Source organism: Amia ocellicauda, chromosome 3 (assembly GCF_036373705.1).
Source record: "Amia ocellicauda isolate fAmiCal2 chromosome 3, fAmiCal2.hap1, whole genome shotgun sequence".
Classification (NCBI taxonomy): Eukaryota; Metazoa; Chordata; class Actinopteri; order Amiiformes; family Amiidae; genus Amia; species Amia ocellicauda.
The window spans coordinates 38,314,952-38,330,851 of record NC_089852.1 but is presented as its reverse complement, the minus strand read 5'-3'; the positions used below and the strand labels follow the sequence as shown (position 1 = coordinate 38,330,851).

The 15,900-nt window shown below is 39.3% G+C and overlaps 1 protein-coding gene across 6 annotated transcripts in view; it reads left to right on the top strand.

The window, feature by feature from the left end:
• Positions 1-15,900, top strand: part of fam168a (family with sequence similarity 168 member A) — a 63,167-nt gene that overhangs the window by 30,042 nt on the left and 17,225 nt on the right. For 3 of the 6 annotated variants that reach the window (XM_066699342.1, XM_066699343.1, XM_066699346.1), the window contains 2 exons: positions 15,303-15,356; positions 15,582-15,662. In XM_066699342.1, coding sequence (XP_066555439.1) covers positions 15,303-15,356; positions 15,582-15,662 — 135 coding nt within the window. The remainder of the gene's footprint in view (positions 1-15,302; positions 15,357-15,581; positions 15,663-15,900) is intronic. The other 3 variants (XM_066699344.1, XM_066699341.1, XM_066699345.1) reach the window with 1 other exon arrangement.

The window sequence follows — 15,900 nt, the reverse complement described above, 5'->3', positions numbered from 1 at the left end:
GTTCAGATTTTGCTGTTGGAGGCCTTTTCACATCCTCAGGTGGTAGTTTGCACTGTTTAGCAGGATGGCCAATGGGCTAGCACTCTTGACAATGTCTTGCTAGCTGCTAAACTTGATTTGTCTGTCCTTTTCATTAGTTGCCCCATGTAATTTTAAACAGGCAAACTAATAGTAAAAGCATGAATCCAAGGCAAAATGTATGCTATCAATCCCACTGCCCCAGTGCTCCTTTCACTAAGTGTGTGCCCTCCACGTTGTCTCCAGATCATGTAATTACCTGATCACCTCTCTTAGTGCTCCAAGGTAAAGAAATAAATGCATAAGAGTATGACAAGGAATGGCTGGATTGTATCTGAAAAAGGCCACTGGATCTGCAGTTGTTTTTTTATTTTTTAAAGGTTACAGCGTTCTGTGACTGGAAAGATAAAATGTACTGTCAGCAAAAATGATTTATGTGAAGTGCATCTAATGGCCTGCTGTGTTTTCTGCCTCTTTGGAGGGGGGTGGAGCGAGGGTGAGATTGTATTTATTTAATCGCATCCCCAGTTAAATAGGAAACCAGACTAAACACATCTTCCTTAGCCAAGCCTGTACTAAAGCATAGCTATAAATAACCTATAACTGCGACAGGCTAGGTGATGTACCTTAGGAAATTCTGGCCTTTTGACGTGTTTGTTTCTTGTGTGTTTTTTTTCCCCTCTTATAGCTCAGGTATGAATGGCTCCCCCACTTCATCACTGAGAGCGGCCCGAGTGTATCCAGCTCTGATTTGCCCATGTGATTAAGAGGAAATGGAGTCTCTGGGTGGGGTCAAGAATAGGTCATCCTGAATAAACCCTTTTGTGACTCTTCTTTAAATTGGCGAGTGCTGGGATATGAAGTCTGCCCTTTCTTATAAAGTTACAGGAAGTGTATGTGGTTAATACTTGGATAAGGTCAATAAACTAGGAAATCAAATTATTGCATTGCCATGTAAAATTTAAGTGAAGAATTCAATGGCAGCTGCAAATAAATCAGAAGATATATCAGAATTTTTATAATGTTGCTGTTTAGTTAGATATATGGACAGTATTCATCCCATCTCTGAAGATTCTTAGAAGTAATTTGCTTTACCTTTTCATTGTTTTCCACTTATGTAAGGTGGAATTTAATTCCATATTCTCAGATTGTTTTCCTCAGTGCTGCAAACACTGCAACAGTGGTGGTCACTTAGTCAGCTATGTATGTGTGTATATAGTGTAACATTGTGTGCAATAATCCCGCATCCTATTTATTTTATTTATTTATTTATTTATTAATTTTTAACCTGATCTTCAAGCTGTCTACAGGTACAGTAATGAAAAAGTATTGGTTCAGTAAAGAAGTAAATACAAATTCAAGCATAAAAACATTATTTTCCATTAGCCAGAACTGCAACCATCTGCACTGTGACTGAAAGGATATTAGCTGGCAATTCTCCACACAAGGAATGATCATAGGTTTCAAGTGTACTTGCAGATTTAATTTTCTTTACAAGTGCTTTTGAATGTACCAATTTTTATTCCTTAGCACTAGAAAAGTGTCCTTTTCCTTATTAAGAATTTGACTGATACTTTTAACCCAATTATATAGTTGGGTTTTACCTGGGTGAATGATCTTGCTCAAGGGTGCGGCAGACCAGTGTCTCCCCTGGTATGTAAACTCACAACCACCTGGTTAGGAGTCCACAGCCCTAATGGTGAGTCCATGTTTCTGCTCCTACTCATCTCTGCTTTGTAAATGGTGTGGACAATTAGAAATGTATTAACATAAGTAGTAGTTTTAAGTAATAGACTTCTAAGTAGTTGCAGAAGTCGTGAGGTGTTATTGTATCAACAAGGATTCCTTTTTCCAAATATGGAACATTCATATAACCTCGAAGCTCAAAACAGCCACTCTAGTTTGAATGGGCATGGTCCAAAGAGGGGATGTGTGCTTATGGATACAGGCAAAGCATGTGCAGCCAGCTTTCCTTTGTTCCAAACGAACACCGTGAATTAGCCTCGGGTTTACCTTTATCCTGTAAAGGGATTAGTATTCTAGCCCAAGGAAGTGTTTAATTCGCCTGCCTTATCCCATAGTATCTCCTACTCTACCCCCCACCTTACTTTCTGAGGCCATGTAGTAAGGGTATCTGAATTAAACTGTCAGTTTTCACCAGCTTCTACAGCTGCTTTGAGCTCTCCATGAAGAGATTTGTATATATAAATATATATTTTATATGGAACTATATGTATATAAAAATACATATAGATCCATATAAGAAAAAAATAGAAAGGGGATTTATGCCGCTCTAATTGTCTTGTTGCCGTAGGCTGGGAGAGTAATTAGCATTCCAGCAGAGAGGCTGTTACTATGGTACTGGATATTGATGAAACACAGTGGATGCAAGCGAATTAATTTAAAGGTGCCCCAGGCAATATGTTTTTCAGGCCGTCTTGTATTTTAGTTATTTATTTATTTGTAACCAGGTTCTGGAATTAAAACAAGGATAGGAATTCCTAGATATAATAATCATGACCTTCACAGAAATGGGAAAATTCTGGGCAAAATAAAATGTAAGTCACTGCATTTAATGCGGACTCATGGGATAAAGATTAGACCGGCTGAGTTAGAGGCAATGGTCATAATCATGAGAGTGTAACATCTTCCCTCAGGGAACACTGAGAGACACGTTGCTCTGACTGACTTTGACTAGCTAGTGCTTTAATCTCTCGTCTTTTCTTAAGAGGAGGTAAAAAAACATCATGGATGATGCACACAAATTGTTGAGAAGAAAAACCCTCAGAAACTACGCTGAATACATGTCTGCCTGGGAGGTGTTAGTCAATCGTTAACTATCATTAAGCACCTGCTGAAACGACACTTTTTAGCGATGGACAAGAAAACCATGAATTCTAACAAAAGCATAAAAATACTAAACAAATAGGGTTATTTCCCGTGCAAATTGCACATATTTTAGAGAAAATTATTGAAGACGGGTGTTGGCAGAAATGTAGTTATACCTAAATTAGTTATATCTAAATACAGTAGGATACAGTGCTCACTTCTGCTGGCTTCTGCATCAAGTCTGTTACAGTAAGAAGCTGCTCATGAGATTTAATGGATGCCCTACAGATACTCCAATATTGTTGTTATTTTTTGTATTTATCTTTTGCATCTAACCATAACTGCTGCTCAAGCTTATCCATCACGCTGCCATTGCTGTAGAATGTGATTAATACAGACGTGTAACTGCAGTCAAGGGGTAGAGTCATCAGATGCCCTCTGGCTGGCTGTAGAGATTTGTCCTGGGGGCCTGTGTGTGCCCGGCAGTGGGTTAACTTTAGTAGATTGGGTCAAGTAGACAGCCCAGAGCAGTGCTGTGGACTAGTCTCGCTTGTGATCATGTGCCTGTCAGTCAGAGCATTGCGTAAAAAATGCAGCGATCTCTGCCATCTTGGCCCAGCAGGAGAGCCGCTGAGATGTTGTGTGGATTGTTGATGCAAGGATAGTTTCCCATATGCTGTTTCTGCCTGTGCCACTCCATGGTGGTCTTCAGCATCAGTGTCAGCAAATAACTGTCACAGCTGATGCCAGCCGAATATTTTGCCAAATTCTTAGGCTGAGTGTCTGTCTAATTACATCCTATTAGAAACAATTTGCCAGAGTGCAGATATTAATTAAAGAGTGAACACCAAAAAATATACCTTTTAATTATTGCAAGGATATTGCAAGTATTGCAAGGGTAGAAGTACAGCAATCCTCTGTAGACTGAGATATAGTTAGCTAAAAACACGTCAGGACCACACTGTAAACCTATGGGATTTGAATGGTTATTGCGGATCCTGATAAAAACAAAGCCGAGTGAAATGCACACAGGGTAATGTCAAGTTTCAGGTCCTGATTAACTGGGATCTTTGCAGAGAGAAAATAAGGTTCATAGATCAGTAACATACCAGTAACTGGAAGATAAAATGAGCATTGTAGCCTCCAGTCATTTGTAACTTTTCTTATGATCTTTGTGTGTGTGTGTGTGTGTGTGTTTTAATATTAGGAATGTGTTCCTGTTATATATTCTGATAGAGACAAAAAAAAAAGGAAAGGCCCCTAATTAGTTGTGTAGGAAGCGCGTTTTCAGAGTGCGCGTGGGAGTACTGTGATCCTTGTTAGAGACGGTTTAATGTGGCACAACGAAAAGCTTTTATGATCCGTCTTTTATATTTATGGAATGGCAGAAATTGTCATGCTCTGATAGCCTAAAATGACTTGGATGTCTTTTTGTTTTAGTGAGCCTTTATTGTCAGCAGTGATTATTCTGAATCCCATTTAATGCAGAGTACAAATGTTTGTGTGGGATAGAATGATAAGGGAAAGCCCAAGGTTTTTTATTTTTTATTTTAACATCAGTCGGTATCTGAACTCCATCCATAATGTTGCAGAACAAGATGCACAGCCTCTTCCTTTAAATGCATCGTATTTGTATTTGTTCTCCTCTATCAGGAGTTAGGCTGTGTCCATGTCTCGCATATACATCTATACTCGAGCCGAAACCAGGTGTGATTTATGGATTTATTTTTGTTGTTGTGTACATTGTACATTGAGTCTGTCAAAACAGCTGATCCCTGCCTCCCTCTGCATTTTTAGCTCAAGTCTCAGTCAGTGGAACTTACTGAAGCATACGGTCCCAGCACGTGTTGTCTACCAGTCTCCAGGGGACTTGCACCAGCCTCCTGGAGGCGATACCCTGCCAGTGAACCTTGTGCTTGGCGCTGTACATTTCTCACAAATTTGGAGTTGTTCATGTCACACACACTCAAATAACAGAGCTTACATGATACATATATACATATGCATAAATATATACAACAGGAAGAGATGGAAAAGGAAATGAATGAATCCGAGAACAAACAAACAATGACAGTGTTTGTGTGTATTTATAGTACTGTGCAAAAGTTTTAGGCAGATGAGAAAAAATGCTGTAAAGTAAGAATGCTTTCAAAAATAGACATATTAATAGATTATATTTATCAATTAACTAAATGCAAAGTGAGTGAACAGAAGAAGATTCTAAATCAAATCCATATTTGGTGTGTCCACCCTTTGCCTTACTTCCCTTCACAATTGGAAGATGTCCAGCAGTGCCATAAGCTCAGAATTGGCAGAAAACAGTGGGACCCTGGTACACCCGTCTACTGTCCGGAGAAGTCTGGTCAGAAGTGGCCTTCATGGAAGACTTGTGGCCAAAAAGCCATACCTCCAACGTGGCAACAAGGCCAAGCGACTCAACTATGCATGAAAACACAGGAACTGGGTTGCAGAGAAATGGCAGCAGGTGCTCTGGACTGATGAGTCAAAATTTGAAATATTTGGCTGTAGCAGAAGGGCTGCATTTCTGCAAGTGTAGTTTGGGATTTGTTCAAAATTAATGGTCTCATCAATGCTGAGAAGTACAGGCAGATACTTATCCATCATGCAGTACCATCAAGGAGGCATCTGATTGGCCCCAAATTTATTCTGCAGCATGACAACAACCTCAAACATAGAGCAAGAGTCATTTAAGAACTATCTTCAGCTTCAAGAAGAACAAGGAGTCCTGGAAGTGATGGTATGGCCCCCACAGAGCCCTGATCTCAACATCATCGAGTCTGTCTGGGATTACATGAAGAGAGAGAAGCAACTGAGGCTGCCTAAATCCACAGAATAACTAGTTCTCCAAGATGTTTGGGCCAACCTACCTTTAGAGTTCCTTCAAAAACTGTGTGCAAGTGTACCTAGAAGAATTTGTTGTTTTGAAGGCAAAGGGTGGTCACACCAAATATATGGGTTTGACTTAGATTTTTCTTCTGTTTACTCACTTTGGATTTAGTTAATTGATAAAAATAATATATTTACGTGTCTATTTCTGAAAGCATTCTTACTTTACAGCATTTTTTCCACACCTGCCTACAAATTTGCACAGTACTGTACGTGTTTATACATGTATGTATATACAGTGCCTATAGAAAGTCTACCACCCTCCTGAATATTTTTCCCGATTTTGTTGTGTTAGTGCATCAGCATCCCCATAACACGATGCTGACACCACCATGCTTCTTTGGGTGAGACACTGTGTTTGGTTTATGACAAACATCAACCTCTGCATTTAGGCCAAAAAGTTCAATTTTCTTTTCCACAAAACTTTTTGCCCCATGGCTACAGAATCTGAGTGTTTGTTTTGTTTTTGTTTTTTTGCATATTTCAAATGGAATTCATTGTTGGATTTCTTGAGTAATGACTTTTTACGCGACCATACAGGCCAGATTTGTGGAGTGCATGGGATATTATTGTCGCATGCTCACTTTTACCAGTCTTGACCATAAAAGCCTGTAGCTCTTGCAAAGTTGCCATTAGTCTCTTGGTAGCCTCTGATCAGTTGCATTGTATACCCATCCCCTGATCTGTGCCTTTCAACAACTTTTCTCCAGTTTTGAAAGCTCCTTGCTGCTCATGGTTTAGTCATTGAAATGGAGTTCCCATCAGAGGGAACCTACAAGAACTGATGAATTTATCCTGAAATCATGTGAATAATTACAGTTTAACACAGGTGGAGGCCACTTGTTGGTATGTGATTTTGAAGGTGATTCGTTACACCTGAGCTAATTTAGGATTGCTATTACAAGATGGGATGGACACTTATTCAACCAAGCTGTTTTTTTTTTATTTTTATATTATTATTTGTATTAATTTACATTACTTTTTCTTGGAAGTTGTGGGGTTGGATGTGTAGATAAATGGAAAAACAACTGTTACTGCATTTTAATGCCAAGCTATAAGGACGGAGGTTTAGACTTTCTATAGAGACTGTCTCTCTCTGTCTTGATATAGATGTATATGTGTATGTAAAAATGTATACATACATACAGACACACACAGTTTTCTCGAGTAATCATGAAAAAACATCTAAGCAAACCAACCCCCCTACTGGAGGTTTGTAAATGAACTACTGGGATTCACAGATGGTGCTGTTTCCCAGTTCACGAAGAAAAGAAAATGGTGACCAGTTTTATTGTTAATCTGGGACTTAGCAGGTGGGAGTAGGTGTGCCTGTGGGAACGCTGGCACACGCTGCTCCAGTTTCTGGAGCTGTTCTGTCTTTCATATCAGGAGCTCGACTGTGATTGAGCCTCAGAGATTCGGGCAGCATGCAGCTTTCTCCTCACAATGCAGCTAATACAATGGACACACACACATACACACACACATACACAGTGCCTCTGCTCACCTGCAGGGAGTCTCTGCTTTTCCCCGCTGTCTTGGGACAGGACTAGCTTGTGACCTGCCGTTTCACAGGATGAATGGATTCCCCTGCTGGTACCAGTTACACAGAAGATGTTTTTCTCACGGAGGAGATGTACCCGATTGTTGACGCATTGTTCCCCTCCCTCATCCCTGTTGTATTTGGTGGCTTTCTGGTTGTAAACAGGTATATCCCAGCTGAGATGCAGCTTTGGGTTTCATAGGAAAACAAAAGGAAAATGTTAATAAACCCTAGCAGATGTAAGCAGCTGGTGTTCTGAGCACATTAATATAGAGAGCTATTGACTGCCGACACCCGGCATGTGCTCTCGATGATGAACAATGTATTTTCCAGTGTTCTGCACCTGTTTCCTGCTCACCACAGGGACATGCAGAGGCTGATGACCTGCCTAAGGCATGGCCATCCCATACCACGGTTTCTTTTTTGTAAAAGATTGAAATGTAAACTTTACGTTCAACCATAAGTCACTACCTTTCCGTAATCTTTAAGGAGCTGGAGAACTAACAAAAATACAAACTTTTCATATTCAGTGTTTTTTTAGAACTCGTTTGTAGCCAAAAACAGTTTGACACACTTTTATTGTCTTCATTTTATGGTTTTATTTTTATTTTTAAATTTTCATTTTGTTTTGAGAAACTGCTTAGAACATGCTAATTATATCTCCAGTGTGTGGTGTCTGGACTAACTGATTTCTGCCCCTGAACTGTAGAGACAGGAGAGAAGTGAAACATGAATTGATTCCTAGCTGTCCACTGATACTCTGGAGCCTTACACTGACCAGCTGAACCCTGTGGTGGCGACTATCAGGTTTTACATCTAATTAGATTATTTTATTTGACCTGCTTAATATTTTGTAGATGGGGGTGGGGGGGAGGGGAAGCAATACCTGAAATCTAAAATGACCGTTATGTATTTTTTTTCATACAGCTGTATGCCAATGCTTCATTACCCATGTCTTCCACACCGAATGCTCTTATAAAATTTCACAGCCACTAAATTTCATTACAAATGTCAGGGAGCAAAGCATGGCTAGCTATGGGAATGATTAATCATATTGGGGATGCACTGAATGTAAGGATACAGAACAAGGCAGCACACTGAAACACTCATCTAAACAGGGGTGGTGGGACTGGGGATGGTTATTCAACATGACAATCAATTTTATGCAATGAGTCCTGTTCGGATTTTGCAAAATTCAGTCTTGGTAATGGATAATCCCCATTCCATTCCTGCAACCCTCCATTTTGTTTTTATACATTTCCTCGTCTATTTCTCAGTATTTGCACATGGGACGACAACATCTTTAGCTATGATCTGAGTTTAATATTGGAACAGGAAGAAAAAAAGCATGAGGTTTATAAGGCAGTACAGTAACTCCACTTCTGCAACTATACATTCATTGTCCCTTTTCCAGGATTTGTCCTGTTGGAGCAAATAGTGGTAGAAGACAGTCTGAGTTTCACCTTTGTCCTTTTTCTGTCCTTTTCTTGTCCAGGAGCCCATTGTGGACTTCTGTAATTCAATTCCACAGTACTGTGTTTATACCACATTTTTCCCCATTTGTTAAACACAAGCTAATTAGTTAAAAACTGGCAATTTATCTTGGGTTTGTGAATACAGATATATTTCCTCGCTAATTGGCATAGTAATAATGTTAAAAAGTGCAGAAAGCAATATATATGTCCCATTTGGGTAATTCATGGTGAAATTAGTTTAATGAAGATGGATGCACTGTGATCCCAGAAACCTCTGAGGGTTACTTGTTACTTTTTCTTTGTGCTCCCCACCCCCGCCAATTCTTTTCTGAGATCAGTAGTTTTCAGAATGATTGCCTTTGTTTCTAAACAAGATGGATGTCATTTTCATGCATATTTTATATCTTGAACCCTTTTACGCAGAATATATTATGCAAGTTGCCCTGGATAACGGCATCTGCCAATAACTAGGCTAAATAAACAAACCTATATTCCAGTTTTTTAAGAAAATAGATTTGTTGAACTAACTGATAAGAAATGAAAGGTCTAGTTGTATTGCTGGTGGGGGCATATTAATAGCTTGCTTAAGAAAGTAACTGGAAATATCTGAGAGAAGCGTATCCCCAATTCTCATCAGTATTCACTAATTTGCTCCAATTTAAAGTGTGGGGGGGAGAAAAAAATATCGCTCTGTACAGCCCGGTTCTTCCTGACACCGTAATGGAAACTTGAGGATCTGCATTTGCAGGCCGACTGGTTTATTCTTGGTGTTCTTCTGAGATTTGCAAAGCGTGTTTAAAATCAAACCATAAACCCCAGAACATAAAAATGGTACGCGTAGGTGAAATTCCAGTTAATCTGTGGTTGGCCGTGTGTGGGCGCGAATGCAGGTGCGTCAGTGGGTATGACCTAGATCCGCCCCGTACCGAGTCGGTCTGAATAATGAATGAATGGAGTATTGAATGAACAGACTTCTTAATGGCCTCTGTGCGCTTGCAGGTTGTGATATACTCTTCCCTAGATGAGTTTTGAATTGCTGATGGCAGCAGTACTGCAAAGAATGAATAGGCAGCGGTGACAGGCGCTGACAGGGGCTGCTGGAAAGGTATGCAAGACCTGGGCTCTGAAGAGACTGGGGCCAGGATGTGCAGAACTCAGTCAGGGAGAAGGAGGGAAAGGAACTGGCTTCTGTAATCAATAACCCTCTGCATGTATGTATATATATATATATATATATATATATATATATATATTTTAGATCTGTTTTAAGCATACTGGAAGGTTGGGCACCTTTTCTAAACATGTTAGTTTCAAATATGACCAACATCTGATATTGAATCTGGTTCTAGAACAACAAAACACAACTTGGTTTTGTTCACATTTTCCTCTTGCTTCTAATAACCTGCGATTGGAGCAGTTTTTTAGGGGTAAATGTCACCAATGCAGCGGTCAGCAAAACATTGGAGGATATACTGATCGCTTGGCACTGAAGAAATAATTCTACGTAGGTGCTCTCGCTGGAAATGGATTTTTGTTGTAATATATCAGGTTTCCCCCTAATCACTCTGGTTATTAAAATAGTACATAAGAAAGTAAATAAATAAATGATTACAGACAGCCCTGTGTTGTGGGCCATAGTTGATGTCTGGGCAGGTCCAGCTGGCACATGCTCATTTAGATCAGACCCTGTTTGCTCATGAGCCTTTTTACCATCTGGGCCAAAACAGCAGCTTGTGCTTTACATTTAGACTTGTCATTTACACATTTTCTCTTTCCTCTTAATGGCTTTAAGAATAACCACTTGCTGTTCTATAGGTTCAGGAACAGATGCATATGCAAAATGTATTATTTTGTAATTTTATCGACTTTTATCGAGTAATTGATAAATCAGCAGAGTGCAGCATATCCTTATTTTTTAAATAAATGAAATGCATATTGTAAGGTATCTTGCCTTTTAAATGTACTTAATAAACCATCTACGTTGTACTCTGGAAGCTGTGGTTCAAGTCTTAAGTTTACTGAAAATCAGACCCTAAAAATTACTTAGTTATCAATTTATTATAGCCTAGGTGTTCAGTATTTGCACATTTTAAGCAGTGACCTTCTACTATGCTGTCAGCCTTCTGAGATGGGGGAACTTGCTGCTGCCAGAATGACATTTCATTAGAGCAGTTTTAGTCAGTCTCCTGTTTTACTATTTTTATCTATTTAAGTGAGTCTAACATGGCTTGATTCATAGGTCTCTAGAAGCAGTTGGTGCTCAAGTGACTCCCTGTATGTAGGCTATCTTTTTATGAATCATTAAGTCTTTTTTTTTTTTGCTTACTACTTTGATCAAGGAAATGTTAAACTGTACTGGGATTTCAGTTAAAAGTGAAAAACTGGGCATATTTAAGCAAAGATGGATATTTCTTAACAGAATAAAACCCCAAATTCATTTTAGGAAGTTAAATGAGACTTAACCAAGGGAATTTTGTGGGCATTAGGCTTTTTTACAGGGGGTTTGTTTACTTTTTCCAACCTTAAATTAACTTGGACATGGACCTTGGTTTGAATAAAACAGTGTATCTTAACACTTATAGTGTCACCTCTTTAAATCCATCCATCCATTTCCGAAACTGCATATCCTGGTGAGGGTCGCGGGGAAGCTGGAGCCGATCCCGGCAGGCATAGGGCGCAAGGCAGGACGGGACGCACCTCTTTAAATAAAATTATTTTTTTGTGCTAATGTTACAGCTATAGATCTTTTCAGAACCACAATCCTTTACCAACCCGTGGACTTGTTTTCAGAACCCACCATGTGAAAATGAAAACTGTCATGTACAATATTTTTAGTGGAGTATCCTTAATCCTGTTGATTTAATCTCAAGCCTTGGAATTTATTACTGGACTTGGCTTACTAATTACTAGGCTTTTTTATTTTCCTTGAGTCCGGTTTCTCCCCTGTTTTATCAACATGTGCAACAGCAACTGCATGACGAACAACTGAAGTGTAACTGAAATAGACTACTTGTAATAAATGCCATCTGCCTGCTTTCCCAGTGCCGTACAACACAAAACTTCTCCCATTTGGCCCTTTTTTCCCTTTTTGAGAAGTGGCTGCTGTCTTGTATGTGTATAGTCTGTGTCTTAAAGGATTGAATGTTTGTGTATGGGAGTGTGATCACAACATGCAGTATAGTTGTAAATATGCCCCTGCTGTCTGATTTTGTTGTAGTTCAACAGATATTTTAAACATAGGTAGATGAAAGAGGTGCTTCAGGTCTCATCCCTTCATTCAATAATGCCTTCTATCAGTAGAAGCAAGAACACTTAACTACATACCAAATACTAAAACTGGAAGTAACGGGACACCTTTCTTCACTGAGCGAGTTCTCCTATATTTTGAGCTCTGTAAAAAGCAAATGTAGAACTTAGTTTTAATTATGATTGCATGTAGCGAGAGTTTTCTCTTGTTCTGCCTGAGGATCTAGTTTTTGAAAACCATTGTCTCCTTTGAAAGATGCAAGGGATTTAATTTAACTTAATTTATCTTTTTTTAATAATCTGGGATGTGCATCTCCTTGTGTTGGTTTAAATGTTTATTAATTACCACTGTAATTAAATCTACTCCTGAAAGGCACTTTATTCTTTTAAATAGAACTTTTTTAAATGGCTTCCTTGAGACCTTTCTTTTCTGATTGGAGATGCAGTGATGGCACTTCATATTTGCAAATTTTTATAGTTTGCCTAAAGATGCAACAGCATCATGGTAAATATAGTTCTCGGAAGCCATTAAGGTAAATGTTGCATGTGTGTTAAACTGTATGGTGCTTAGTTAGCCAGTTGACTGACAGAATTAGGCCACGACAGCTAGACTTTTAAATGCTGATCTAGATTAATTTCACTCACATAAAGGAGTAAAGTTAATCCCAATATTATGTTTTACTTCTCTTTGTGACATTTAAAGAATCTTAACAATATCTCTGAACTCTGGTAGAGCAGAGAGAAAAAGAGGGCAGGAAAGTCATTTAATGGGACATAAAACCGTAGAAGCATCTTGTGCTTAGTTTTTGCTCAATTCTTGCTGTGTTAATTGATCTTTATCTTGTAATTTTTTCTTGTAATTTTTGTGGTGTGCAGGAAAAATTACAATAATGGTGTAGTCTAATTTGGGCACATTCATCTTGCTAATTTCTCGTTTTGTTTGGTTTTGGAGGGAAGGAATGACTGATTATGAGACTCTGAGAACCTGACCTGAATAGTGCTTCCTTTTGTACTGGAGTGATAGTTAACCTGGAAAATGTTCACTTTAATTTGCAGGTGGTAAAACATCTTGTGTACAGTGAACAGTCCAAGAGAGACACTGCTCCATGCATTTGACTTGTGCCCTCTCTTGATGATGTTTTGCAGACAAAAGGGGTTGAAATGTCAAAGGAAGGTGGGAGTTTGTCTCAAGGTTTGGAGAGTTAAGATTGATGGGGTTGATGTCAAGACAATCTGAAACACCTTCTCCCTAATCACAAAGACAGGTTCTTATTGTGCTAACTTCAAACTGGCTTCTGTACTCTGGAGAGCCGCAGGGCAGAGGAACAGATTTAATCTTAATTGCTCAGGGAAGGAGTGTGGCTGCTTGGCTTGGCAGAATAGCTACGTTTGTCGCTGTTGAAATTGGTGAAAATGGAATCAAAACAGATTCTTGGTGACCTGGGTCTTGTTTTTAAATGCTGTTGTTTGCCACTTGTCTCCTGATACTGTGTTGAAATTTCTATTCACTTGAAAGCTCTCTTCTACACAGTTTAACAAGGTGAACACCTGGGCTGCTGCTTGTCTTTAGTACTTAATTGGAATACCACTTTATTTGTTTTTTTTGGAGAACCAATTATGGGGAGGATTTCAAGGTTGCTCCTGGAGAATGAAGCACACTTAAATGGAGATGAATGAAAAGTCTTTCAAGGTTAATATCATTCCATTCAATTGTTGTGGAGATTTACATGGAATTTGTGGAGATGCATGTCCCAAGGAGAGAGGAATTAGGTTTATTTTCATTCATTCGTTCGTTCATCCATTCATTCTACCTTGCCTCTCAAGGGAGCCAAGCTTTTTATTAAAAGGTTTCTCTAAGATTCGTCTGTATTTGTGAGCTGCTTGTTGAGGATTGGCTGCCAGTGACACGCAGAGGGTGTTCGGTCTTGAGTGGTTGTGCCATAACAATATCATATTGATTAAATTTCAGTGCGCTGGTGAAATGAGAGCCATCAGTGGCAGAAGAAGCGTGCCCAGAGTCGCTGTACTTCTGGAGTGACTCGTATTCAGATTACAGCTGCTCAGATTAGAGTTCACAAAGGTGCTGCCGCAGAGAAAAACTGGAATGCTAACTAATGAGAAATACCCCACATTGGCAAATAACTAGCAAGGGCCCTGCTCTGTGACTCTTCCAGTGAGGCAGAAACTGACTTTGGGTGACTAATAGCGAGAGAGAGAGCGAGAGAGAGAGAAATGTGAATAATTAATAAAATACATTGCGTATCAGGTATTTCCAAGCTTTGTTTAGTCCTGTACGTGAGGAGATTAGAATACGAAAAAGACATCTAAATGAGTGTGCTTGTATTTGTTCAGTCATCTTTTGCCAAGTTCACATTTCTCTCCCAGCATCATAAAACATTGTGCATTCTTCTCAAGAATCAATACCATAATCAAGCCACCCCCAGCTGCAAATCTTCATCTCGTAAGGTTTTCATCCCGGAAATAAGTCTAGTTGTCGTTCTCTCAGGCCTCTCTGGGGTGACCAGAACTGAACACTACATTCTACATTACATGCTAACCAGCGCATTGTAAAACTTTGTCATAACCATATTATAGCGCTTGTAGTTTATGGAGTTCAAATGGTTCAGAACAAATAAAGTATTTGTGCTCCCACGTGTTTTAGTTATGCGAAATACTAAATCCATGTTGGAGAAACATTACTCGGGAGCACTGTGCTCTGCAAGCCTCGCTATTTGAAGAGCAACTCATGAAAATCTGTGGTGTACTGATGTCTGAAAGTGCTCCAGAGCAAAAGGATTTTGGGATCACAGTATTGACATTTCTACTTTGCTTTGAGTTAAACAAAACAAATGTTGCAACACAGCAGCCAGATGAGCGATGATTATTTTAAATTGTGAACTAAACTACTGAAGTGACACACACTATTGTTGTTTTACCGGGCAGCAGCCATTTTGCTTTAAATTCAAATTCGAAATTTGTAAAATACATACAAATAATTCTGAAGTCAAAATTAGATCGTTGGCCTGTTTTCAAAATCTTTCCAACACCTGACCAACATTTCCGGCTTCCATTGCCAGAGTTGTCTTCGTGCATTTCCTGTCTGTCCCTGCCATTTGTCAGTTCGGTCACCGGAGCGCTGCGTTGTGCTGTCCTCCTGTCTCGAGCCCAGTGTAGAAAGAGGATTGTATTTAGGCACAGAAAGAGGGTGGGGGAGGAGAATTTAAAGGGGCTGTTAAAAAAATTTAAAATGTAATAAATTTCAGTTTTTTGCGTATGTATCACAGCTCCTGTCTTCTGGACATGTGGAAATAGTCTGGTTGCTGGGTATCTCTGCTATGGTAAGCAAGACTCTAGTATACCGTGTCTAGTGTCCCTGTTTAACTGGTGGTATACTTACTGTAACAAAAACAGAAATGCATAGATTAAAAAAGAAAGGAAAAAAAAAAAAGTTCTTGCTCAATGGTCAGTAAAGATCGCCCTATCAGATTGTCGTTCAGAATATCAAGCTTTGTTCCACAAAGTGTTGGTCTAAAAAAAACGATTGTTTTTTCTTGTGTCCACAGGCTATCCAGGAGGATACCCCACCACAGCCCCCACCTATACGCCCAATCTCTACCAGACCGGCAGCCCAGGCTATCCCCCAGGTACGAACAGCTGTCAAGCCATTGTCTTCGTAGCACCAATGCATCATATCTTTATTTTACTGTACTTTTAAACTTTTGTAGTTTTGTGACATATAGCCAGCATTGATTTCCTTTCTCTCCATGTCTCTTCCATAAACTGTAGGCTTTGGCTGTCACTCTACACTCACCTAAAGGATTATTAGGAACACCTGTTCAATTTCTCATTAATGCAATTATCTAACCAACCAATCACATGGCA